This window comes from Malus domestica, chromosome 11, assembly GCF_042453785.1.
Source record: "Malus domestica chromosome 11, GDT2T_hap1".
Classification (NCBI taxonomy): domain Eukaryota; kingdom Viridiplantae; phylum Streptophyta; class Magnoliopsida; order Rosales; family Rosaceae; genus Malus; species Malus domestica.
In genome coordinates, this window is record NC_091671.1 from 3,631,311 (window position 1) to 3,657,485 (window position 26,175).

Sequence of the window (26,175 nt, forward strand, 5' to 3'; positions counted from 1 at the left end):
CCTTAGGCCTTCCTGTTGAACCTAGCTTGCATGAACCCACCATGTCAGTACCTGCCGCCACATCTGACTGAATTCGAACCACCTGATCCATCGACCATTGCTGAGAAACCCATCCGCGCATTGCTGCTGCTCATGCACCTAGTCACCAAGCCTGTCGCTACTATCCATTACATCCATCAAAATGTTTGCAACTGCTATTGGCCTGCAGGAATTGTTGGTTGGCCTGCTTGGAATTGTGACCACTCGAGTGATAAGAATTTGTTGATTGCTGGAATTGCTTGTTCACTCGCTCGCTTGCTTGCTTGGATTGTTCGTTTGCTTGCTTGATTGCCTGCTTGCCTAGTCGTGTTCGCCTAACGGAGCTTGCCTTGTCGTGTCCGTCCAACGGAACTTGACTTGTCATGTCTGCCTAACGGAGCTTGTCTTGTCTTGTCTGCCTAAAGAAGCTTGCATCCGCATCTGCTTGTTGGCAAACTCATGACGTGAACCGCCATGAATTTAACGGGGGGTGTTGGAATTTAGGATTATTTTGTTGTTTGAATTTGGGGTTATCCGGTTAGTATTAGGGTTTCGTTTTCTTGCTTATTAGAGTTAGGTTAGTTCTCTATATATATGATGCTTTATAGCTCATAGAATTACAATTCATTCACAATATAGCCTCTTAGGATTATGTAGCAGTTTCGGCATTCTCGTTTATTTAATAAAATTCTTATTATTTTGTTAGTCTTGTTTGTTGTGCACTTTGATATTCAACTCTAGGCTGTGCGGGGTGGCTGGAAGAGGCGGAAGAGCTCATCATGTCAATGCAAGAAAAAGCCTAATTTGGTAATATGGGGTGCGTCTTGGCAATTGTCGGACACATGGTGACCTGAGGAGAGGGAACCTTGTGTTCAAGCACTTGACAGAGTTGGAACCAATGTCTGGTGAAATGAGGATTTACCGCTGCGACTGAGGTTTGGAGAAAGACTTGTAAAATATTCGATTCATTCATCATTGTGACATATAAGATAGCTGTATATATTCAAACTTTATTGAAAGATTTTGTACATGGTAGAATTCTTACATAATCTGGGACGATCACAGTTATAAATATAGATAATAATACAATGATAAATGTATTCCAGTATCAGCATGTTCCTCTCTCTGCTCTCTGAGGGAGAATGTTATCAGAAGGTTACTTACCCATAGTGTCTGCATAAGCTCGATTCTGGACTTGCGCCGGAACTGGTTCATGTGTCACGCACGCGCTCACGCACCAAGGACCAGGTTGCTCGAACCACTGCATGGAGAAAGCTCGATATGATCGGATAATTAATGTTGAAAGAGTGTGTGGAAAACTTGCAACATGAAAGTTGTATATGGATTACATGCCATGTTTTTAGCACATTTTAGACATTTTGATTTAAATAACATAAAATTCTTGATGTTGTTTGAAACTGAAAGTACCTGGAGCTTCAGAGCGTCGTATGATCTATATATAGAGGCAAGGAATGTGGGATATTTTAGGCCAGTATCGTCCATTACCAGGTTGACATCTCTCTTCTAGTAGAGGACACCTTATGATCGCAAGTTCCCCAAGTGAAAGAGGCAGGCCCTCATCTGGAATGGATGCGAGCTTTGGACAACCAGATAGTTGCAGAGTCTGAAGAGTGGTGAGGAATTGAATGCCTCGGTCGAGTTTTTTTAGCTTTGGACAATCAAATAGTTGCAGAGTTTGAAGAGAGGTGAGGAATTGAATGCCTCGGCCGAGTTTCATCAGATTTGGGAAGCCATGAATTGTGAGTTCAGTGAGAGATTTGGGGAGCAGCATCTCCTCCTTCCCATCAGGTGGAAATGACAACGCGTTTGGATCTTCACTTTTGATCCTCAAGTTTCTAAGAGAGGAGAGTTTGTGCAACCCGCACTCCAACTCCCATAGCCGCTTACAACTCTTGAGTTTAGAAATTTCAAGTGATGTGAGGTTGGGAGGAAATGAAGTCAAACCTTTCAAGTAGTCAATCTCCAATTCCTTAAGAGACGTGAGATTGCGAATGTCTTCCGGTAACACTTCCAATTTTTTGCAGTTGATGATGTGGATCTGTCTAAGATTGGAGGCTCTTCTCTCCCAACTCAGTCTCGGGATGGAAACAAGACTTCCACAGTCCCTAACAATTAAAGCTTGAAGATTGGTGAGGTGGCATAGGCCCTCCGGTAAGGATTTCAGATTTCGACACCTGGCAATCCTAATATGTTCAAGACAATTATTAGTATTGTCGTGGAAGAACGGGTCTGATGCTATTAACTCTAGCCCTTCACAATTCCGTATTTGCAGGTGTTTAAGCGCCCTGTAAAGCTGGTCTCTCAGTGATAACGATGTCAGAGATGCACAATTATGTATCTCCAAGTGCTCAAGAGAGACAGAAAAAGAAGATGAACAAGAAATAACGAGCTCCTTCTCCTCCTCCACTAATGATTTCAAACTTGTACAATCCCATATCTCTATTCTTTTCAGATTTTGGGGAATCTGATATTTTGCAATATACGTCAGAGAGGGACAGTAGTGAATCTCCAAGACTTTAAGAGAAGGTGGCAGGCCAACATCTGGAAAAGAAACTAGACTTGTACAGTCATTTATGTGAAGTTCTTGAAGAGACGACAACTGACGCAACCCCTTGGGCAGCTTCGAAAGACTTCCACAGTGGTTTATTTTCAGATATTCAAGCTTACAAGCTAATATTGGAACCTGCAGCAACCCCTCCAATTCTTTTCCGAGATCTTCAACAAGGGCAGAGTTGCTCTTAATAACCAAACGAACAAGAGAAATCAGGTGTGGGAAACATCTATCCTCATTTTCCAGTGAAGACGTCAACTCCTCACAACCAGTAATCTTCAACTCCTTAATCTTGCCCAATCCTTTCATAAGTCCCCTTGCTCCCAACCGCGGCTCCAAAATATTTGAAAGCCACATGGTCTGTAATAACTTAAAGTCGACCTCTGCACTAGTATGCACTAGCGCTTTGCAGCCATGGATGCTTAGTTCACTTGCGTGTTCATAATTGGCAATTTCCACCACCAATTCCTTGCATCCAACAATCTGAAGCTTTGCTAACGAATTAAGTTTCTTCGGCAACTCGCCCTCCAGTTTAGGGCAGTATCTGATTGAAAACACTTTTAGGCTAGGGAAAACACCACTTCCCTTATCCCGATCCAAAGGCAGCCATTTCTCCCAGTGCTCCATCTCCGAAAACTTGAGAATCTCTAATACTCGAAAAGGCAAGCTACCCTTTCCATAGAATTCGGGACCAACGATTTTCACAGCAGTCATTCCCATGATATGAAGTTCTTTAAGGCAACGCAACTGTCCAACCGGTGGCAATATATGACAATTTTCACAATAGGATAAGCATACACGGACCATGTTAGTGAACAGAGGATCTCCAATCCATGATGAAAAATTAGATCCACCATAACCAAAAATGGTGAGCTCTTTAAGATTTTTAGGAGGTTGTAACATGTCAAGCACGCCCAACTCCATTTCCCTCCATCCCCTCAAATCAGACCATTCCAGCTTCAATGAATCAAGCTTCTCCTTGTGTCTTAACTTGGCCCCACTAGCATCCTCAGCATCAACCACATTTTCCAATCTTGAGAGCCACAATGTCCCTCGGAGATGCAATAGGGACCCTATCTCTCTTATCTTAGACTGATCACTACTTTTGCCTACCACAAAATATGACAAGGATTGCAGATTCGTCAATCGACCTAGATGTGGAGGCATTCCTTTCAATCGAATGGAACTGTTGAGATGCCGCAAACTAATTAAATTACTCATGTTTGCGGGCAATGCCTTCAATTTAGAACAACCTTCTAATAAAAATGTTTGCAGATTGCAAAGAGTGGTTGTTGATGGAGGCAAACTCTTTATCTCAGTATAAGAAAGGTCCAGATACCGTAGATTCCACAATTTACCAATTGAATTGGGCAGCTCAGTTATTCCATAGCCATCCAAAGAAAGCACTCGTAAGATTCGTAGTTCTGGCAATAGATCAAACGTAACCCTACGAGTTAGATAGTTCGGTTCAATTACTGGAAACCGAGATAAATCTTGTGCAAATGGCATGAATGTCCTCAAATGTTTAACTCTGGATATGGCCTCAAATTTCTTAACCCCATCATACGTACCACTGACATAAGACATATGACGAGCCGCTGGATGCAAGTCCCCATTTCCTTTGTCCTCCAATAAAAAACATATTTCACCTGCAGCCCACCACGCCAAATCACCAACAAGGTCATGCATTACATACTTATCATTACTTTTGCTTCCCTTTTGAAATAATGACCTGGACAATAGCTCTTGAAAATAGTCACAGCCTACTTCTTCCAGTTGTTTCTTGTCCTCTACTCTTTGTTGAATCAAACCTTCTGCCATCCACAGAAGGATCAACTGCTTCTCCCCGAACTCATAGTCATTTGGAAGTAGGGAACAATAGGCGAAACACCGTTTCAAACTCGAAGGGAGATAGTGATAGCTCAATTTTAATACTGGGAGAATGCCACTATTGTCTGATAGACTCCACATCTTGTTGTTTAAGATTTCCTCCCATTCTTCTACTTGTTTACAGCGTAGAAGACCACCAAGAGTCCTTGCAGCCAATGGCAATCCGCAACATTTTGCAACAATTGTCTCCTTTATGAACTCAAACTTCTGCGGCCTTTTGGTAATGTCCAATCGGGAATGTTGCTTAAAGACTTCCCAACATTGATCATTTGTCATGCAATCCAATTGATAAACAGTGGATCCCATCATGTTTGCAACATTTGCATCACGTGTTGTCACAATTATCTTACTTCCTAATGCTCCAACACGGAAGGGGGACTGTAATTTTATCCACAAATCATAGACACATGTATTCCAAACATCGTCTAAAACAATTAGAAACTTTTTTCCTGCTAGCTCCTTACTCAAACTTTCTTGAACCTGGTTGAATTCCTTGTACTCCTTTGCAAGACCAGATGTGGCGGATTCAAGAATTGCCTTTGTCACTCTTTCAAGATTGAAGTCATCCGACACAGATACCCATACTTTTCGGTTAAACTCTTTTGTCGCGTCATCATCATAAACATGTCTTGCAAGTGTAGTCTTTCCCACTCCAGGCATACCGAGAATGGCAACTACATGAAAGTTGACGGCATTGGGTGCTTCTTTTAACAAGAAGTCAATAATCTTCGTCTTGTCTGTATCCCTTCCAATCACAGGTCCTTCTGGTAGGTGGGAACTCGGTGGCACGTGCCATGCTTTAGTAGATGGTGTCCCCTCATTTAAACCAAGCTGTTTTTTTACTTCCAATATCTCATGTTGCCGATCAGTAATCTTCTTTATTTTTGAGCTCAGGTTACAGCTAAATTTAACATCTGAAAACAAACCCCATGCCTTGTTTGTGGTAGCCCCATGTTGATCCTTCATTTGGCGTCGCAACATCTCTGTTGAAAACTTGTCCAATATGTCTTCCACATCATAGGCCAAGTCTGTGAGATCATCCAGCCACAATTTCACTGCTTGGTCCGTCAATTGCTTGTCCTCCGCGTCATTCAGCACTTCTCGAATAGTAGACAACATTGACTTCCATTTGTTCAGCTCTTTGCCAACGCCAAGTAGGCGTCTAAAGTAGCTCAGCGTCTCACAAGATGTCAACCTTTCAAGTAACACTTGAAGTAACCCAGAAATAAAGACCTCTCCCAATGACATAGCTTATAAGAACTTCTTCAGGATAGTGTATATTAATAGCTTCTTCAGGAGAAATGAAGGTATCAACTCCAAGAACAAGCAAGCAAATGTTACGGGGAAGCTTGAGCAATGTCAATTATCGAACTGCAAAAAGTGAAACTCGTTAAGAAAAAGTTACAGAAATTCTAGTTTTGTTGTCTCACCGCATTTTCTCAAAGCTTTTAGTATTTACTGAATAAAAAATTATGATTTATGTCCTAGTTACAAGCTCAGAGATATGTCCTGAGCATAGTAATTGAATTGGTCTCGAGATTGTTTGAGTAAGATGTTCTTTTGTTTTTGCACATAAATTTGTAACACTTTTTTTCGCCAAAAATAAGAGCCAGCCATTTCCTTACCGACTTCCATTGAAATCATAACAAGATGGTTTATGCAAACATGATTCGTTATACATAGAATTAGGATCAGGGGACACCCATGTTTTGAAACACACTTTGTAAAGCCTGTTAGGATTTTGCTCGTCAGTTTAGAGTCCTATTTTGTTTAGGATTGTAGTAGAAAAGCTAAAGATGCACAAATTATTGTCTTACAAAGATTAATAAAGAATAAAGTTTTTTTGTACAATTAGATTAGGAATCCTAAAAGCAGAAATGGAATACGAATGCAAGTGTGCTTTCCTATTACAAATAGATTAAAAGACTTAATTGGAAGATAGGCATGTAAATAGCACCCTGTACTTTCAAATAGGGTGCGGCCAGAAGTAGAAGTATTGTATACTTTATTATTAATTAAACAAGCCGTGATTTCTGTATCTAGAAAAATCACAACTAGACGTAGGCAAAAGTTCTGCTGAACTAGTGTAAATATTGTGTGTTTCTAGTTGTTCTCTATTTGCTGAGTTTAGTCTACTGCCGGATACATCAAAGAACATAATCTAGAGGGTAGCTGAAATTTTATAATTGGTATCAAGAGCTTGTGACAAGGTGTTCTACGATGGCAAGAGGAATGAAGGTAGCAGGCTTAGGAAGCTTAAGGCCTGCATTAAAGCATTTTGATGGCAAGGATGACTTCACGGATTGGCAAAGGATGATGAAGAATGTATTGATACCTCATGATTTGGATGATGCACTCCTTGGTGAGAAGCCTACAACCATGACAGAAACGACGTGGACCCATATTCTCAAGAAGGCCAAGAGTTTCATCGAGATTTATCTCACGAAATCAGTCAAGTCCCACGTTATAGAAAAGATGACTTTAAGGAAGAATACAAGAAGTTGGAGAAGGTTTATATGGGCAAAACCGTGTCTAATAAACCGTTTCTCAAGACTGAACTATTTGGTCTTTGTCTGGAAGAAGGAGGTGATATTGAAGATCATGTATGCAAGTTCTAGAATTGCTTAGCAAATTTTCAAAAGGCCGAAGAAACTTACAAAGATGATGATATAGCTATCATCTTGCTAAGGCCTCTACCCTCGTCTTTCAAGCACTTTTGAACAACTCTAATATTTGAAAAAGAGTCACTGCAGCATGAGGACTTAATTCAAGCCCTTAAATCAAGCACTTAAGAGTATCTCCAAATGAGATGTCAAATTTTAAACATCGAAATGATATTTGATGGCTTATGTGGCAATTTGATATTTTGTACAATATTTTGCTCCACCCAATATGTCAAATAGTAATGTCATTTAATAAAAAAAGTTATATTTTTGTGGGATCCAATAATTGAGGCAACCAACCAAATACTTAAAAACACAACATTTAGTATATATTATATTAATCTATTAAAAATCATTTAATAAATTTGACAAATTTGACAACAAAAGGATTTGCCTTCAATTGACTCAGCGCCACGTAAGAAATTGAAAGCTTGGTTGGAGAAAATTTACTGCTATTTTTTACTATATATATCTATGTAGAAATTTTGACATCTCATTTAAAGATGCTCTAACCCCTTAAGTTATAGGGACTTGGACTAAGCTTTAATTTAATTTAATTTTTTTCCTTTTTATGAAAGGAAAACTAATGAAAATCGCTTGAAAACTTTGAGTTTTAACGATAATGACAAAATAAAGGGTAAAGTGAATAGAATCAGGTTTGACTTTTTAGTGTAAAAATATGGGTTTTCGTTAAAGTGAACAGTATTGTAGATTTTTTGTTAAAACTCCCTTTTATGAAAGGTTGTATCAATTCCCCCATAAATGTGTAGATCGTATCAACTATCAAATTCCCAATGGATTTAGGACCAAAGAATCCAGCGCAAAGAGTAAACAGAGAAAAGGCAAATAAAAAAAAGGACAAAATACAGATACAAATTCATATTAAGGACACGTAGATTTGGATAAGGAGTAAAAAGACAATACCTTTAAAGGAAAATTCACACGAGACTTATTGTTCTTGAAGATGGAGAAAAGCATGCTCCGCTGCAGTAGAGTGATGACTTATTACAGAGAGCTTAAAGAATGTATAAAGACAGTTTGGGCATCGGGCATACAAGAATAGGGGTTGTTTATTTCAATATAGGAGGAGAGCATGTTATGGATTGGTTTGACTTTTTAGTGTAAAAATATGGGTTTTCGTTAAAGTGAACAGTATTGTAGATTTTTTGTTAAAACTCCCTTTTATGAAAGGTTGTATCAATTCCCCCATAAATGTGTAGATCGTATCAACTATCAAATTCCCAATGGATTTAGGACCAAAGAATCCAGCGCAAAGAGTAAACAGAGAAAAGGCAAATAAAAAAAAGGACAAAATACAGATACAAATTCATATTAAGGACACGTAGATTTGGATAAGGAGTAAAAAGACAATACCTTTAAAGGAAAATTCACACGAGACTTATTGTTCTTGAAGATGGAGAAAAGCATGCTCCGCTGCAGTAGAGTGATGACTTATTACAGAGAGCTTAAAGAATGTATAAAGACAGTTTGGGCATCGGGCATACAAGAATAGGGGTTGTTTATTTCAATATAGGAGGAGAGCATGTTATGGATTGTGATTGCTTCTAAAAGAGTTAAAAGCGTTTTGAGACAATAAAAAAAACTTCAATGACGAGCTTTTGGCTGTTTTTGGAAGAAGAGTTAAAAAATGATTTTGAGTCATAGAAGTGTTTTTTGAAGAAACACATGATAGATGCTTCTTCAAGAAGCACTTCCAAATACTTTTTCAATAAGCACTTGGTTTATTTATTTTTAGGGTAAAAGACTGTTTACTACCCTCATGTTTCGTGGTTTTCAACATTTAGTGCATCAATTTTTTTTCGTCCCAGAGTCATACCTAAAGTGTAAATTTTGGGACAGTCTCATACATCCGTTAGTCAAACTGTTAAGTCAGCCGTTAACTGTGACGTGGCATCCATGTGGCCAATGACTGGGCGCCACGTGTCATCCACGTGGAAATTAAAAAAAAAAAAAAAATATATATATATATTATAAAAAAAAAAAAAACGAATCTGGGCAGATTCGGAAGAAGAAGAAGAAGAAGAAGAAGAAGGAGAGGGAAGAAGGAGGAAGAAAAAGGAAGAAGAAGAAGAAGGAGAAGGAAGGAGGAAGAAGAACAAAAAAAGGAAAAAAACTGGGCAGATTCGAAGAAGAAGAAGAAGAAGGAGAAGGAAGAAGAAGAAGAAGAAGGAGAAGGAGGAAGGAGGAAGAAGAAAAAAAAGAAAAAAATTGGGCAGATTCGAAGAAGGAGAAGGAGGAAGGAGGAAGAAGAAAAAAAGAAAAAAACTGGGCAGATTCGAAGAAGAAGAAGAAGAAGGAGAAGGAAAGAGGAAGAAGAAAAAAAAAACTGGGCAGATTCGAAGAAGAAGGAGAAGGAAGAAGGAGGAAGAAGAAGGAAGGAGGAAGAAGAAGAAGAAGAAAAAAAAAAACTGGGCAAATTCGAAGAAGAAGAAGAAGAAGGAGAAGGAAAGAGGAAGAAGAAAAAAAAAAAACTGGGCAGATTCGAAGAAGAAGGAGAAGGAAGAAGGAGGAAGAAGAAGGAAGAAGAAGAAGAAGGAGAATGAAGGAGGAAGAAGGAGGAAGAAGGAAAAAAAAAAAAACTGGGCAGATTCGAAGAAGAAGAAGAAGAAGAAGAAGAAGGAAAAGGAAGAAGGAGGAAAAAGAAGGAAGAAGAAGGAGAAGGAAGAAGAAGAAGGAGGAAGAAGAAGAAAAAAAAAATGGGCAGATTCAGAAGAATGAGAAGGAAGAAGGAAGAAGAAAGGAAAAAAAAAACTGGGCAGATTCGAAGAAGAAGGAGAAGGAAGAAGGAGGAAGAAGAAGGAAGAAGAAGAAGGAGAAGGACGGAGGAAGAAGGAGAAGGAAGGAGGAAGAAGGAGGAAGAAGAAAAAAAAAATTGGGCAGATTCGAAGAAGAAGAAGAAGAAGAAGAAGAAGGAAAAGGAAGAAGGAGGAAAAAGAAGGAAGAAGAAGGAGAAGGAAGAAGAAGAAGGAGGAAGAAGAAGAAAACAAAATGGGCAGATTCGGAAGAATGAGAAGGAAGAAGGAAGAAGAAAGGAAAAAAAAAAAAACTGGGCAGATTCGAAGAAGAAGGAGAAGGAAGAAGGAGGAAGAAGAAGGAAGAAGAAGAAGGAGAAGGAAGGAGGAAGAAGGAGGAAGAAGAAAAAAAAAAACTGGGCAGATTCGAAGAAGAAGAAGAAGAAGAAGAAGAAGAAGGAAGAAGGAGGAAGAAGAAGGAACAAGAAGAAAGAGGAAGAAGAAAAAAAAATGGGCAGATTCGGAAGAAGGAGAAGGAAGAAGGAAGAAGAAAGAAAAAAAAAAAAAAAAAACGAATCTGCTACCCAGATTCAGCGGAAGAAGAAGGAAGAAGAAGAAGAAGGAAAAGGAAGGAGGAAGAAGAAGAAAAAAAAAGTGTTTTTTTTTTAAATTTATTTATTTATTATTTTATAATATATATATTTATTTTTTTTAAATTTCCACGTGAATGACACGTGGCGCCTAGTCATTGTCCACATGGGCGCCACGTCACTGTTAACGGCAGACTTAATAGTTTGACTAACGGATGTATGAGACTGTCCCAAAATTTACACTTTAGGTATGACTCTGAGACGAAAAAAACTTGATGTACTAAATGTTGAAAACCACGAAACATAAGGGTTGGTAAACAGTCTTTTGCCCTTATTTTTATATAAACTCCACGTTAAAGTCTCTAATACACGCACTTCTAGCAAAAGTGTTTATAAGTGATTCCTATACAACCAATTCCCACTTCTTTATGTTGTTGAAACCCCGATTTTTCAAGTGCTTCCTATATTCAACTAACGTATATCCATTTTTTGTCAAACAAAATGCTTTTACTCATATAATAACTAATAAGCACTAAACATACCAAAAGTACTTCCCATAAGCCCGTAAAAGCGGTTGAAACAAGACCTTTCATTATCATATAGGTCAATCGATTTTTGGATATTTTCCAACATTAGAAGAAAAAATGCAACTGATAGCCTAAATATTATCCATGCAAATTTGAATAAGCAAGAATTCATCCATATTATTTCAAATTGTAAATTATATAAAATAAAATAGACTACCCATGGCAAAAAAACACTTACATGAATGGAAGTATGGAAGTAGAGGGAGGAGAGATGGCTCGCTAACAAATCCGGACTGAAATTGAAGGAATAATTTCTTTAGGAGAGTGTATATTAACAGCTTCTTCAAGAGAAAGAAGATATCAAGATTGAAAGAGTGAAGTGAAGTAACCAATGTCAACCGTCCAACTGTAAAAAGTGAAACTTGTTAAGAAAAAAAGTTGGAGAAATTATAGTTTTCTCGTTTCACTGAATTTTTTCAAAGCTCTTAGTATTTACTGAATCGAACATTATGGTTTCTTTCCTAGTGACAAGCTCAGAGACATGTCCTAAGCATGGTTTGTAACTTTGTGGGATAATAATTACATGATGGAAATGCAGAATTTCTTGACATGCACAAAGAAATAAATCCCATAGGGGTTTGGACTAAGCTGTAATTTTATTTATTTCTTCTTTTTTATGAAGGGCTGTATCAATTCTCTAAAAAAAGTATAAGATTGTATCAATTCTCAAATTCTTAATGGATTTAGGGTTTAGCATCAAGAATACAAATGGACCAAAGAATCCAGCACAAAGAGTAAGCAGAGAGGCAAATTAAAAAATGGACAAGATATAGATATAGATTCATATTTAGGACATGCAGATTTGGATAAGGAGTAAAAACACAATACCTTTAAAGGAAAATTCACACGGTACTTGTTGTTCTTAAAGATGGAGACTTGTTGTTCTTGAAGATGGAGAAACACCTGCTCTGCTGTAGTAGAAAGTGATGAAGGAGTGCTTAAAGAATGTTTAAAGACAGTTTGGGCAATTGGCATATAAGAATTGGTTAAACACTCTCATCAAAGTGCTTTCGGTTATTTCAAAAGCACTTTCAAATAAGCCCTTGGATTTTTCATAGTAAAAAACTTACATGGAATGAAAGTAGGGAAGTAGAGAGATGAGAGATGGCTCGCTAACAAATCCGGACTGAAAATTGAAGGAAGAATAACTTGCACTTTCTTTTGCTTTATATCATAACAATTTCAAGTTCCTTTATTTGCAGTCTACGGAATCCCTTTCCACCATGCTACTCCATCCATTCTTTCTTTCTTCGAACTTGCTTTTGGTATACATTCTTACTTCAAGTACAAATGAAAGCATATCCTTAGGCCTTCCCTAGTTTTTTTGTGCTTGCATTTGATTCCCGTTACATTATTTACGTAACGGTGTGAGTTTAACAGTTTTAGTAATAATATTTTGTAAGAACCAAACTCGTGAAACTTGCACGTTAGAACTCAACAGCTGAAACCACTATGTTGGACTTGTATTTTTCAGCATGCCGTGTTAGTTTGATTCCAAATTTAACCATCACAACGAACAAAGTGTTATCTTCTTCTTTAAATATTTTAAAGGGAAATGTTCTCCTGAAGAATGTGTTGGGAAACAAAAAAATTATTTGTGTTATCGTACAATGAAATTAAACAGATTCTTATCTTACCGTGTGGTCCAGACAAAACATTCCATTCCTTCAACGTGAAATATGAACTTGCTTTATTTATAAAAGTTATCGTAAGATTATAGATACATCGTCGAATTCTTCTTATTCAAGGATGATTATAGTAGAAATAAAAAATTCCAATTTCAACGTGTTCCTGAAAAGAAACTCGCTGCTCGAATCACATGCAGGCTCCGGCAGTGCTGTTTGATCCAACATCATATCACATACAGGCTACGGCAGTGCTCCAATACAAACCAGATTATTTTTCACCACATAAGCTTGATTTTGGACTTGTCGGAACTGCTTCTTTGTCATGCACCAAGGGCCGGGGAAGGTGCTCAGCTGCATTATTTTCAGGTAAATTACAGCAAGCAAAACGTGAAACTCTGCCGTAAAACTTACTCCACAAGTCACTCGGAGAAAGCCGGATATCTGATATTGCTCTAAAAGTGTATGGATGACTTGCAACATGAAAATTGTAAAACATAAGGTTATATATAGTCAAAGAAATCTATATGTTCTTCAAACACCCTGTTTTTTTTAAAGATGTTTTGCAATGTCAATGTATGTTCGAGTTGCAAGTCATAATACTTCGATACAGATAGTGACAGAGCTTACATTGCTGATCGTTTTGGCCCCAAACCATGCTGTATCTGCACCATATGGAGGGGGAACGACTGTTATTCCATTAGGCACAGATGGAGGGAGAAGTCCGTGTAATTCCTTCTCTAACCTTCCCGAAAAGAAAAAAAATATTGACAGAGAAAGATGATAAACTTTGTTGGCCCAGAAGATTAGTATGATTCCCAATTCATATTCCATTATTTATAACATTAAGACATGGAAAATTTACTCACAATTGACTGACACCTGCAAGTCCTGGTAAACATGCGGTGCCTCCTGACAAAAGTCTTGAACCAAGCATCGTCTCCTGTTAGCTCTGCCGAAAGGCAATGTTCCATGCAAAGACCAACAGCCTGGTGCAAGCCCATAGTACGCCTATATGAAATATGACATTATAAGTTCCAAATAAAAATTCCCATTGAAATTCTGCATTCCAAAAAATCTAACTGGTAAAATTTGGAGAGAACATGATTAGCAATTTTACAAGACATGCTAGAGATCAGACTTGAAACAACCATAGGCATCAATTTGATGAACACAGCAGAGTCTATACTTGTTTAGGAAATGGGTGCTAGAGAATTTACTGGTTCTCAAAATGGGGAAAGGGAGACCACGAGAGAAAAGCAGAGAGCAATACAACAACAACAACAACAAAGCCTTTTCCCACTAAGTGGGGTCGGCTATATGAATCCTAAAACGCCATTGCGCTCGGTTTTGTGTCATGTCCTCCGTTAGATCCAAGTACAAGTCTTTTCTTAGGGTCTCTTCCAAAGTTTTCCTAGGTCTTCCTCTACCCCTTCGGCCCTGAACCTCTATCCCGTAGTCACATTTTCGAACCGGAGCGTCAGTAGGCCTTCTTTGCACATGTCCAAACCACCGGAACCGATTTTCTCTCATATTTCCTTCAATTTTGGCTACTCCTACTTTACCTCGGATATCCTCATTCCCAATCTTATCATTTCTCGTGTGCCCATACATCCCACGAAGCATCCTCATCTCCGCTACACGCATTTTGTGTACGTGTTGATGCTTCACCGCCTAACATTATGTGCCATACAACATCGCTGGCCTTATTGCCGTCCTATAAAATTTTCCCTTGAGCTTCAGTGGCCTACGACGGCGAAAACGGTCACTTTTTGTGATCTTCACTAGATTGCTCCGGTCATTAGTGTGGATAAGTATATAAATGGATAGAGATAGGAGAGCAAACACAAGATGTACGTGGTTCACCCAGATTGGTTACGTCCACGGAATAGAGGAGTTCTCATTAATTGTGAAGGGTTTACACAAGTACATAGGTTCAAGCTCTCCTTTAGTGAGTACAAGTGAATAATTTAGTACAAATGACATTAGAAAATATTGTGGGAGAATGATCTCGTAACCACGAAACTTCTAAGTACCGGAGTGTGGTATCGTCTTGACTTGCCTTATCTATCTCATAGGTAGATGTGGCATCTTCTCTGGAAGTACTCTTCCTTCATCCAGGGGTGGTATCTGTAACTGGTGGAGATGCACAAGGTAATGTATCAATTTCACTTGAAGCTTACTTGTAGTTTCAGGCTTGGTCAAGCGCGATACAAACCATGTAGTAGGAGTCCCCCAAGTCGCCGAGCTAGGGGATCTGCTGAAAGAGGTGACAGACAAGGTAAGCAATCAGAGCTCCGGCTAATTGTTCACATTCTCCCTATCTTGCAGGCAGCATGAAGGATAAAGAGAAGAAAAATGAGAAGAGATGATATGGGATACTTTTGCTTTTGAAGAAGTAACTTTTCACAGGCTTATTCTTGAACTGGGCTGGAGGGTTTTCTGGTTTCCTCCAGAGTATAAAGCCGACTAAAGAATTTGAGGGTCAAAACAAGTCCATCAAATCTAGTGTACGTTCGACCCTGCTGATATGGGATACTTTTGCTTTTGACAGAGTAGTGGATGTATCGGCACGTGTGCTGTTACGCTTGTCTCCACATGCTTCCTTGTATCCTTCTCACTTGCCCTATCTGTTCCTCAAGCAGATGCGGTATCTTCCCTAGAAGCATAAGATGTTGAAGATGAGTACTCGAGAACAATGCCAGGTAAGTAATCAGGTAAGGGGTTCCAGGCAGTCAGTTCCTGGCTGGAAGCTTGATTCCAAGTGTTGACTGATTACTCTCTTTCTCCTTGTCTTGCAGGTAAGAACAAGGCCAAAGGAAAAGATAGGGAAAAAGCATGATATGGGATACTCTTGCTTTTAACCCTGATGATATGAGATATTCTTGCTCTAGTATAGCTTGTTTACAGAGGTATTATCGGGGGGAAAGAAAGCTGAATATTTCGAAAGGCTTCGTTGGGAATGCCCTCTCAGATAAGAGGAAGGGTTGAGCATTTTTGCATGTCTGCCTGTCCGTTGGGGATGGAGGTCGACACATATAGGAGTCTCCCTAACATCAAGTAATAATGCTATTCCTTTACCCTGCTTGGTCATAGTACGGTAGTGGGAGCTGCCAGCTTCACATGTTTTAACTCTGTCAGAGCAGTTTGAAAAAGTGGTCTGTGGTATCTGGAAAGCTGATGTTGCGTGTGAAGATTACAGACAAGCTTTATCCAAGGAGATCCAGCTCTTGAAGTTGGGAAAGTGGTGCCTCTTCGGTTTTCGAACAAGCAATCCTGTCGGGGATCTGACTCTCGAGATTCGGAGAACGATGCCTCTTCGATTTTTGAGAAAGCAATCCTGCTGGGGGTCTGGCTCTCGAGATTCGGAGAGTGGTGTCTCTTCGATTTTTGAGAAAGTAATCATGTTGGGAGTCTGGCTCTCGAGATTCGGAGGGCGGTGCCTCTTCGATTTTGGAGCAAGCAATCTTGTTGGGAGTTTTTTCTCGAATGTGAGTAAAGGTTGGGCATGTTTGCTAGTCTACCTTGCCACGAAGCACAGAGGTTGACACACAGGGACTTTCCAATTATCCAGCAGTGGTACTGTTCCTTTAACCTCTCTTCGATTTTTGAGAAAGTAATCATGTTGGGAATCTGGCTCTCGAGATTCGGAGGGCGGTGCCTCTTCGATTTTGGAGCAAGCAATCTTGTTGGGAGTGTTTTCTCGAATGTGAGTAAAGGTTGGGCATGTTTGCTAGTCTACCTTGCCACGAAGCACAGAGGTTGACACACATGGACTTTCCAATTATTCAGCAGTGGTACTGTTCCTTTACCTTTGTGGGTAATAATATGGTAGCTAGACCTTCAAAATTTATGTGTCTAAACTTTGTTAGTGTTGTTTCTTTGCTATTCTTTTACCCTTCTTGGTCAGAGCGATGTAGTGGGAGCTGCAATCTTCACGTGTCTCAACCTTGTCAGAGAACTTTGGCAAAGTTATCTGTGGTACCCATGAGCTACTGTTGCGTGTGGGAAGTGGGTGATTGAACAGTACGATTCATGTGCTTTCTTGTTAAACCCCACCCCCATTTTTCATCTTATTTCTATTTTTCCCCTAGAACATATTTGTTATCTATCAATTTAGTCCCTTATTCTCTTTTAATCCTAACCTTTGATCTAGAAATGTTGTCTCTCTTAGACTGCCATGTGGCAGCTCTCAGATCTCTCCCTTCTTCCCTCTCTTCCCGAAACACATCTCAGAACCTCTCTCTTTTTCTGTTTCTTCTCTCTCTAACTCTAAAAAACTCTCACACTCTCTAAGCTCCGAGAGATTCTCTCTAACTTTCACCTCACTTCCTTCACAAATCAAACCCCAAAAACCATATATTTGGAATCCTTGAGACCTGACGAACTCAATGGTACCCTTGCATGCACCATCTGAGCACCGTGGGTTTTTCTGTCATTGAAGCCGAGAGCTTCAAAGCTCTAAAACTCCAACCCAGGTAAAGATTGTGTTCCTTTTTCAAATTTCTGGGGTTAATCATGTTATTTGTGTTGGTTTTAAGGTCAAAATCGAGGGTTTTGACCTTACCTTTTCTCTATGCCAAAAACCCGGTTCCGACGACGAACTCCGACGAGTTCGTAGGTGTGTGTGTGTACAAGTGTGTGTGTGTGTCCGTGTGTGTGTATGCCAACTGTGAGTGTGTGTGAGCAGTGCATGCTTTGCATGTGTGTGTGTGTTGATAAGTATGGGTTGGGCTCAAGCCCAAACCACCTCTTGATCCTAACCTATCCAAATCCAAGGCCCATTTCCATTTCCTAGAATTATATTGTTGGGTAGTTTGATTAACTGTACGTTCTTGTACTTAGGGGCAATCATCGCAACGTTTCTGTCTTCGCTAGTGGCGCAGCTTTTGACGGAGTATTTGTGAGTGGACCACCTTCGAAAATTGCATGTTTTATTGATAGAATTGCATAATTTAATAGCATGCCTTCCAGAATTATTTGATTTGAGGATCGATGAAATTATGCTACGAAGTTGTATTTTAGAGATGAATTATGTTTTGTGCGTACCTAGTGAACACTATGCCACCTGGGGCGAGGATCTGGTGTTGGCATTGAGGCCGGGAGAAATAATCCCTAGCGAAAGGCTGAGGGACACGGAGACAGGCATTGGGCCGGGAGGGAGATATCTCTGGCTACGGGCACAGAGACTGAGGTGCAGGCATTGGGCCGGGAGTATTGTTATTCAGTGCACTCACTAGCAGCACAACTTGTGTTATGCTTCCTGACATGATTGCTGAGATAATTTCTGATATGATTTTCTGAGATTGATTTGCAGATGGATATATGAATTGTTTTATGGCATGCTAAAGTTTTCTGAAAAGCTTATCACTTATTATTCTAGTAGTTTTCATTATTAAACTGTGGGGGTTAGTATGTTCGTAACTGTTTTCGTACTATGTATGTATATAAACTTGGTCCACTCACCCTTGTTTTGCGCCCCCATTCAGGACTTAGGATGAAGGCACATAACCCCGGCATCAAGGTACTTCCGCAGCGGCATCTTCGAGTCCTCTCGGGGTAGGACCCACTCATTTGTTCATTCAATCTTATCTTAGTTCTTGTTAGTGACTAGGTTTAGTTATATGCTCTGAACACGTTCCTAAATTGTTAATTCATTGTTTTTAAATTCATAACCTGTATTTATTTCTTATTCTTAGCTTTTGTATCAATTAATGGCTTTCGTCACCCCCGGGTGTCGGCCAGCACGTGTCGGTCCTAGTATTCGGGGAATATCAGGGTCGGGGCGTGTCAGATTGGTATCAGAGCGTGGTTTTGTTCAGAGCATACTTAGGATTATCCTTAACTCTCGTAGTGTGTCTGTCATGACATTATTTGGATGTCACGACTTCTGGATTTGCTGTCTTTCGGCCCAGTTGTGCAAATCTTTCTCTGTTTGAATTGTCACCTTCTGGTTGAAATACAAGAATTTTTGTCGGGATTGTGCCTCATCGGTGACGTTTTTGTTTTGTTAGACGACTTTTAACATCGTATCGATACTCAGCGACGTGTTTTAGAAATCTCGATTTGAGGAATTCTGGTTAAGACTAGCCATAGATCTGAAATGGCGATGCCGCTCTGCAACATGCATTCCTTAGGAATCGCGGGCAGAGTCGGCTCTACATCAAAAATTTTGGATTAGTGGTACGAGTTGGTTAAGACGAAATGGAAATCGAAATCGATGATGTCACTCTGTGATATGCGTTACCTAGGAATGGCGGGCAAGGTCACATCTATGTGGAAACTACTTAAAATATTCGAAATGCACGTTGGAGAAAACAAGTAAACGTTGGTTGTGACGAATCTGGAAAGTGTCAGTTGGAATTTGAATCAACGTTTTTGGACTCATTCCTATTGAGGGAATTCGTGTAGCTCTTCAGAATGGTACTCGGCGATTGTTCTATCGTTAACCCTTTTGCCCTTTTGCTTACTCCAACGACGAAGTTAAGCTCCTAATTTTTTTTACTGTTAGCTTCACATCAAATTCTCTGAGTGTTGACTTCGTTTGTATTAATTGCTTTTCTCGGGAAACTCCTTGGTAGCAAACGCTATTCTCATCAATTTCCAAAATGAGTTGCAATTCTTGTTGTTGTTGTAGTTGCACTTGGATAATGAAGATTCAGTCTTGTTTGGATAAACAAATTCCTTGAATTTCACCAAGTCTGGTACTCGGCGATAAAACCCTAGTTCCTCGTCCGCGTACTTTTCGGTGAAGGTGAACTTAGTCTCTTGCTTGCAACCTAGCTGTTCAGCCTTGTAATTTTCAGTGTGATGGTTGAGACTTCACCATATTCATCGTTGTACGAAGATCGAGCTTTACTCTGAACTTCTCTGGACGTATTGAGCTTTGGTTTACTCAAGAGCATCACTTTAAGGTAGCCAATCGTGTCACTGCAAGCATATGCAGGTTTCTCTGTATCTTTCTTCTTCGCCATTTTGTTGATTCAAAGGTTCTATGTTTAATTTCTAAATTTTGAAATGGCTCTCACAAAGTATTATGAATTTCGAAATATTTTTGGCCTCGTCCAATCTTATTATCAGTTCTTAACTATTCTTGAGCTTAGACCTAATTCCTTTTTGGCTAAGAAACCAGTTGACCATACTGTGATGATTTGCAAAATAATCATAAACAGTGACTTTTAGTTTTGTATCTTCATTTTCCTTCTGCTCTCGAGTTGATTGTGCAGGCTCAATTCCTTATTTGTTCTCCAAGTAGATGTGGCAGCTTCTTTGGAAGTACATCAGCAGTGGAAGATGAGTACTCGAGAGCAATTTCTCCATGTCCTGCAGGTTAGAACAAAGACAAGGAAAAGGACATGGAGAATGCATGATATGAGATACTCTTGCTCTCTACCTTCATGATATGAAATACTTTTGCTCTTGAAGATTTGTTTGCAGAGGTATCCCAGGGGATGAGGAACACTGAGTGACTCGAGAGGGTTCGATGGGAATTCATTCTCAGAGATGACGGAATGTTATGTATGTCTGCCTTGCCATGGAGGGTGAAGGTCGACATTTATAGGAAATAATGACCGGTACTGTTCTTTCATTCCTGTCGGCAACCGTTGGATGATTGTACAGTAAACTTCACGTGTTTTCTACTTCAACAGAAATTGTCGACAGATTGCCCGTGATTTCCTCAAAGCTGACGAGGCTGAGAGAGACAGATGGTTGGAATCGGCGCTTCGATATCTGGAATCGGTGGTTTGTGAGCAAGCCCAACTTTTGAGAAAAGCTGGCGCCTCTTCGATCTCTGAAAAAGAAGATTGGCCGTGGTTTCTAAGCAAACCCAGCTTTTGAGAAAGTTAGCGCTTCTTTGATTTTTTGAGTTGGCCTCTTCGATTTCTGAGCTCGCCTCTTCGATCTCTGAAATCCCATCGCGTGTTTTTTTTTATAGAGGTACGCAGGACGTTCAAAGTACACTTGAATTTCTGCCTGTAAAAAAAAAAAAACTCCCTTCTTGCACTTCTACGATCTTGACTTGTCCGACCTCTTCTTTCTTTAACACCTCTGAAAATGTCTGGCCCTTCCGACCGTCGATTTGACTTGAACCTTGGTGAAGAGGCAGCTCCGCCTTCTCCAGACAACATATGGCGCCCATCCTTCATATCCCCTACTGGTCCTCTTACCGTTGGGGATTCGGTGATGAAGAATGATATGACAGCTGCGGTGGTGGCCAGGAACCTTGTCACTCCCAAAGATAACAGACTACTTGCCAGACGGTCTGATGAGTTGGCTGTTAAGGAGTCTCTGGCTCTTAGTGTGCAGTGTGCGGGTTCAGTGTCCAACATGGCCCAACGCCTATTTGCTCGAACCCGTCAAGTTGAATCGTTGGCGGCAGAAGTGATTAGTCTCAAACAGGAGATTAGAGGGCTCAAGCATGAGAATAAACAGCTGCACAAGCTCGCACACAACTATGCCACAAACATGAAAAGGAAAATTGACCAGATGCAGGAATCTGATGGTCAGATCTTACTTGATCATCAGAGGTTCGTGGGTTTGTTCCAACAGCATTTGCCTTCGTCTTTTGGGGCTGTACCGCATACTGAAGCTCCAAATGATCAACCTCCGCTGCCTCCTCCTTCTGGGGCTCCGCCGACTGCTGAGGCTCCGCCAAATACTGAGACTTTTCCTAAGCAGCCTTTGTGAAGGCTCCCTATTGTAATTTTCTGCTTAAATGTTCCTTTTCTACAAAAATCAATGAAAATGTATCTTGGTTACCAAAAATCCATACCAAAAGAAATCAAACAAGTAACAACTAAAAATGACAAACAAGGTATAGTTTTCAAATGGGTTCGTTGTTGGCAAAACACTGGAATAGTTAGTCACATTTGGAAGAACTGAAGTGAATTTGATGCTTGGTGCTGGATAGAGTGTTACGACTACAATTTCTGTTTTGTTCGGTATGGTGTTTGGCACTTTTTACGACATGGTATGAGAGTTTTTCACAGGCAACATTGGCTGACAAAGGAATATTGTGAACTGATATTCGGGAGGATCGAATTTATGACGTGTGAAATTATTCATCCTTAGGAAATTACTACTTGCTTATCGAGACAACAAATGTGAGGTCGATATTACGGGCTGCAGACTGTGATATCGATAGCTTATTTGTTGGGTTCATTAAGCAAGTGGGCAAGAAGACCCGTCTACGATAGTTGTTGCGGATTTGTTAGTCTTGGGGCTCGACCCAAAGACACATCTATTCTCGGAGTACGTGACATTTCGAATTCTTGGGCAAGACCCACTTTCATTTCCGATTTTGGATTTTCAGTATAAATATTTTAACTTCCGTTATTAGTTATTTATTTTCGAAGTTACAAATGTTTTGGGGAAAGTATTTCTGTTTTCAGTTTTAAGTTCAACACGAGTTTTTGATCTACATGTTAGTACTTGTCCATTTTGACGTTATCGTATTTTGAGTACTTGCTTTTAACCTTAAGCTATTCTTTGTCTTCAACTTTATATCTTTATAAAGTATGTTTCTACTTGTACACTGATGGAGAAAGAAAGTATGGGCATGGAGGCACGAAAGATGGAATCATTGTAACCCGATCGCGACGGGATGACATTTTCCCTTTTGTGCAACCGCTCTGACTTGATTTCTTCGTTACGTACATATTTATATATTTTTCTTCTTCCTATTTTCGAGTATTTCAGTTTAGTAAGTGATTTTAAATTTCGAGGACGAAATTTTCTTTAAGGGGGTAGATTGTTAAACCCCACCCCCATTTTTCATCTTATTTCTATTTTTCCCCTAGAACATATTTGTTATCTATCAATTTAGTCCCTTATTCTCTTTTAATCCTAACCTTTGATCTAGAAATGTTGTCTCTCTTAGACTGCCATGTGGCAGCTCTCAGATCTCTCCCTTCTTCCCTCTCTTCCCGAAACACATCTCAGAACCTCTCTCTTTTTCTGTTTCTTCTCTCTCTAACTCTAAAAAACTCTCACACTCTCTAAGCTCCGAGAGATTCTCTCTAACTTTCACCTCACTTCCTTCACAAATCAAACCCCAAAAACCATATATTTGGAATCCTTGAGACCTAACGAACTCAATGGTACCTTTGCATGCGCCATCTGAGCACCGTGGGTTTTTCTGTCATTGAAGCCGAGAGCTTCAAAGCTCTAAAACTCCAACCCAGGTAAAGATTGTGTTCCTTTTTCAAATTTCTGGGGTTAATCATGTTATTTGTGTTGGTTTTAAGGTCAAAATCGAGGGTTTTGACCTTACCTTTTCTCTATGCCAAAAACCCGGTTCCGACGACGAACTCCGACGAGTTCGTAGGTGTGTGTGTGTACAAGTGTGTGTGTGTGTCCGTGTGTGTGTATGCCAACTGTGAGTGTGTGTGAGCAGTGCATGCTTTGCATGTGTGTGTGTGTTGATAAGTATGGGTTGGGCTCAAGCCCAAACCACCTCTTGATCCTAACCTATCCAAATCCAAGGCCCATTTCCATTTCCTAGAATTATATTGTTGGGTAGTTTGATTAACTGTACGTTCTTGTACTTAGGGGCAATCATCGCAACGTTTCTGTCTTCGCTAGTGGCGCAGCTTTTGACGGAGTATTTGTGAGTGGACCACCTTCGAAAATTGCATGTTTTATTGATAGAAAATTTGTGTTGGTTTTAAGGTCAAAATCGAGGGTTTTGACCTTACCTTTTCTCTATGCCAAAAACCCGGTTCCGACGACGAACTCCGACGAGTTCGTAGGTGTGTGTGTGTACAAGTGTGTGTGTGTGTGTCCGTGTGTGTGTATGCCAACTGTGAGTGTGTGTGAGCAGTGCATGCTTTGCATGTGTGTGTGTGTTGATAAGTATGGGTTGGGCTCAAGCCCAAACCACCTCTTGATCCTAACCTATCCAAATCCAAGGCCCATTTCCATTTCCTAGAATTATATTGTTGGGTAGTTTGATTAACTGTACGTTCTTGTACTTAGGGGCAATCATCGCAACGTTTCTGTCTTCGCTAGTGGCGCAACTTTTGACGGAGTATTTGTGAGTGGACCACCTTCGAAAATTGCATGTTTTATTGATAGAATTGCATAATTTAATAGCATGCCTTCCAGAATTATTTGATTTGAGGATCGATGAAATTATGCTACGAAGTTGTATTTTAGAGATGAATTATGTTTTGTGCGTACCTAGTGAACACTATGCCGCCTGGGGCGAGGATCTGGTGTTGGCATTGAGGCCGGGAGAAATAATCCCTAGCGAAAGGCTGAGGGACACGGAGACAGGCATTGGGCCGGGAGGGAGATATCTCTGGCTACGGGCACAGAGACTGAGGTGCAGGCATTGGGCCGGGAGTATTGTTATTCAGTGCACTCACTAGCAGCACAACTTGTGTTATGCTTCCTGACATGATTGCTGAGATAATTTCTGATATGATTTTCTGAGATTGATTTGCAGATGGATATATGAATTGTTTTATGGCATGCTAAAGTTTTCTGAAAAGCTTATCACTTATTATTCTAGTAGTTTTCATTATTAAACTGTGGGGGTTAGTATGTTCGTAACTGTTTTCGTACTATGTATGTATATAAACTTGGTCCACTCACCCTTGTTTTGCGCCCCCATTCAGGACTTAGGATGAAGGCACATAACCCCGGCATCAAGGTACTTCCGCAGCGGCATCTTCGAGTCCTCTCGGGGTAGGACCCACTCATTTGTTCATTCAATCTTATCTTAGTTCTTGTTAGTGACTAGGTTTAGTTATATGCTCTGAACACGTTCCTAAATTGTTAATTCATTGTTTTTAAATTCATAACCTGTATTTATTTCTTATTCTTAGCTTTTGTATCAATTAATGGCTTTCGTCACCCCCGGGTGTCGGCCAGCACGTGTCGGTCCTGGTATTCGGGGAATATCAGGGTCGGGGCGTGTCATTTCTACTTCGCCAGAAATCTTCGACAGAATGCCCATAATTTTCGCAAAGCTGAGTGTGCATGTGACAGGTGCTGACAAGGCTGGAAAAGTAGGTGCCTCTTCGATTTCTGAGATCGGCTCTCGTGGTCTCTGAGCAGCCCAGCTTTTGAGAAAGCAAGCCTCTTCGATTTCTGAGATCGGCCTTCGTGGTCTTTGAGCAGCCCAGCTTTTGAGAAAGCAAACGCCTCTTCGATTTCTGAGATCAACCCTCGTGGTCTCTAAGCAGCCCAGTTTTTGAGAAAGCAAACGCCTCTTCGATTTCTAAGCAGGCGCCTCTTCGATTTCTGAAGCTTCGTCGAGTGCAGATTTTTATAGGGGCTGACATTAAGTTCCAAAGCACACTTGAATATCCACCAGTAGAAGCTTCATTCTTGCACTTCTAAGATCTTGATTTGTCCGACCTCTTCTCTCTTCAACACCTTTGAAAATGTCTGGCCCCTCCGACCGTCGTTTTGACTTGAACCTTGTTGAAAAGGCAGCCCCGCCTTCTCCAGACAACATATGGCGCCCATCATTCGTCTCCCCTACTGGTCCTCTTATCGTTGGGGATTCCGTGATGAAGAATGATATGACTGCTGCGGTAGTGGCCAGGAACCTTTTCACTCCCAAAGATAACAGACTACTTTCCAAACGTCTGATGAGTTGGCTGTTAAGGATTCTCTGGCTCTCAGTGTTCAGTTTGCAGGTTCTGTGTCTAATATGGCCCAACGCCTATTTACTCGAACCCGCCAAGTTGAATCATTGGCGGCTGAAGTGATGAGTCTCAAATAGGAGATTAGAGGGCTCAAGCATGAGAATAAACAGTTGCACCGGCTCGCACATGACTATGTTACAAACATGAAGATGAAGCTTGACCAGATGAAGGAATCTGATGGTCAGGTTTTACTTGATCATCAGAGATTTATGGGTTTGTTCCAAAGGCATTTATTGCCTTCGTCTTCTAGGGCTGTACCGCGTAATGAAGCTCCAAATGATCAACCTCTGATGCCTCCTCCTTCTAGGGTTCTGTCCAGTACTGAGGCTCCGAATGATCCCCCTCCGGTGCCTTCTCTTTCTGGGGCTCTACCGACTGCTGAGACTTCTCCTAAGAAACCTTTGTGAAGGTTCCCTCTTGTTTGTTTATTTTGACTCAAGTATATGTACATAATTGTAACTTATCGGGGATATCAATAAATAAGCTTTCCTTCATTTCAACGTATTGTGTTAAATACACCAAAGCATTCTTCGCTAAGTTCTTTGAATTTTCTTTTGTTAAAGCTTGTATGTTGAAGCTTTGTGAGTGGAGCATGTAGGTTGAGGTAGTGTTCCCTTAATTTCCCGAGTGAGGAAAACTTCTCGGTTGGAGACTTGGAAAATCCAAGTCACTGAGTGGGATCGGCTATATGAATCTTAGAACGCCATTGTGTTCTGTCCTGTGTCATGTCCTCCGTTAGATCCAAGTACTATAAGTCTTTTCTTAGGGTCTCTTCCAAAGTTTTCCTAGGTCTTCCTCTACCCATTCGGCCCTGAACC

General features: G+C 40.3%; 1 protein-coding gene and 3 long non-coding RNA genes across 5 annotated transcripts; 2 read left to right on the forward strand and 2 right to left on the reverse strand.

The window, feature by feature from the left end:
• Positions 1–993: 993 nt before the first annotated feature.
• Positions 994–12,215, reverse strand: LOC114819824 (putative disease resistance RPP13-like protein 1). The gene is made up of 6 exons (XM_070807864.1): positions 12,144–12,215; positions 11,902–11,981; positions 11,252–11,419; positions 8,518–8,577; positions 1,447–5,851; positions 994–1,279 (listed from the first exon to the last, which is right to left on the reverse strand). Exon 5 carries the CDS (start codon positions 5,726–5,728, stop codon positions 1,472–1,474), a length of 4,257 nt encoding a protein of 1,418 aa, XP_070663965.1. The 5' UTR covers positions 5,729–5,851; positions 8,518–8,577; positions 11,252–11,419; positions 11,902–11,981; positions 12,144–12,215; the 3' UTR covers positions 994–1,279; positions 1,447–1,471.
• Positions 12,216–12,739: 524 nt separating this feature from the next.
• LOC108170267 (uncharacterized) lies at positions 12,740–13,464 on the reverse strand. The gene is made up of 2 exons (XR_003766558.2): positions 13,329–13,464; positions 12,740–13,052 (listed from the first exon to the last, which is right to left on the reverse strand). It is a non-coding gene; the product is annotated as an uncharacterized lncRNA (long non-coding RNA).
• Positions 13,465–17,113: 3,649 nt separating this feature from the next.
• Positions 17,114–18,388, forward strand: LOC108173436 (uncharacterized). Of its 2 annotated transcripts, XR_003766554.2 has the most exons (3): positions 17,114–17,176; positions 17,544–17,601; positions 18,188–18,388. It is a non-coding gene; the product is annotated as an uncharacterized lncRNA (long non-coding RNA). The 2 variants fall into 2 exon arrangements; XR_003766553.2 differs by lacking the exon at positions 17,114–17,176 and having other exon boundaries at positions 17,500–17,601.
• Positions 18,389–22,804: 4,416 nt separating this feature from the next.
• Positions 22,805–24,505, forward strand: LOC114819447 (uncharacterized). The gene is made up of 3 exons (XR_003766556.2): positions 22,805–22,882; positions 23,250–23,307; positions 24,320–24,505. It is a non-coding gene; the product is annotated as an uncharacterized lncRNA (long non-coding RNA).
• The last annotated feature ends 1,670 nt before the right edge of the window (positions 24,506–26,175 follow it).

Excerpts from the sequence above, each read along its gene's own strand:
- LOC114819824 (XM_070807864.1), bottom strand. The coding sequence starts at position 5,728 with ATGTCATTGGGAGAGGTCTTTATTTCTGGGTTACTTCAAGTGTTACTT.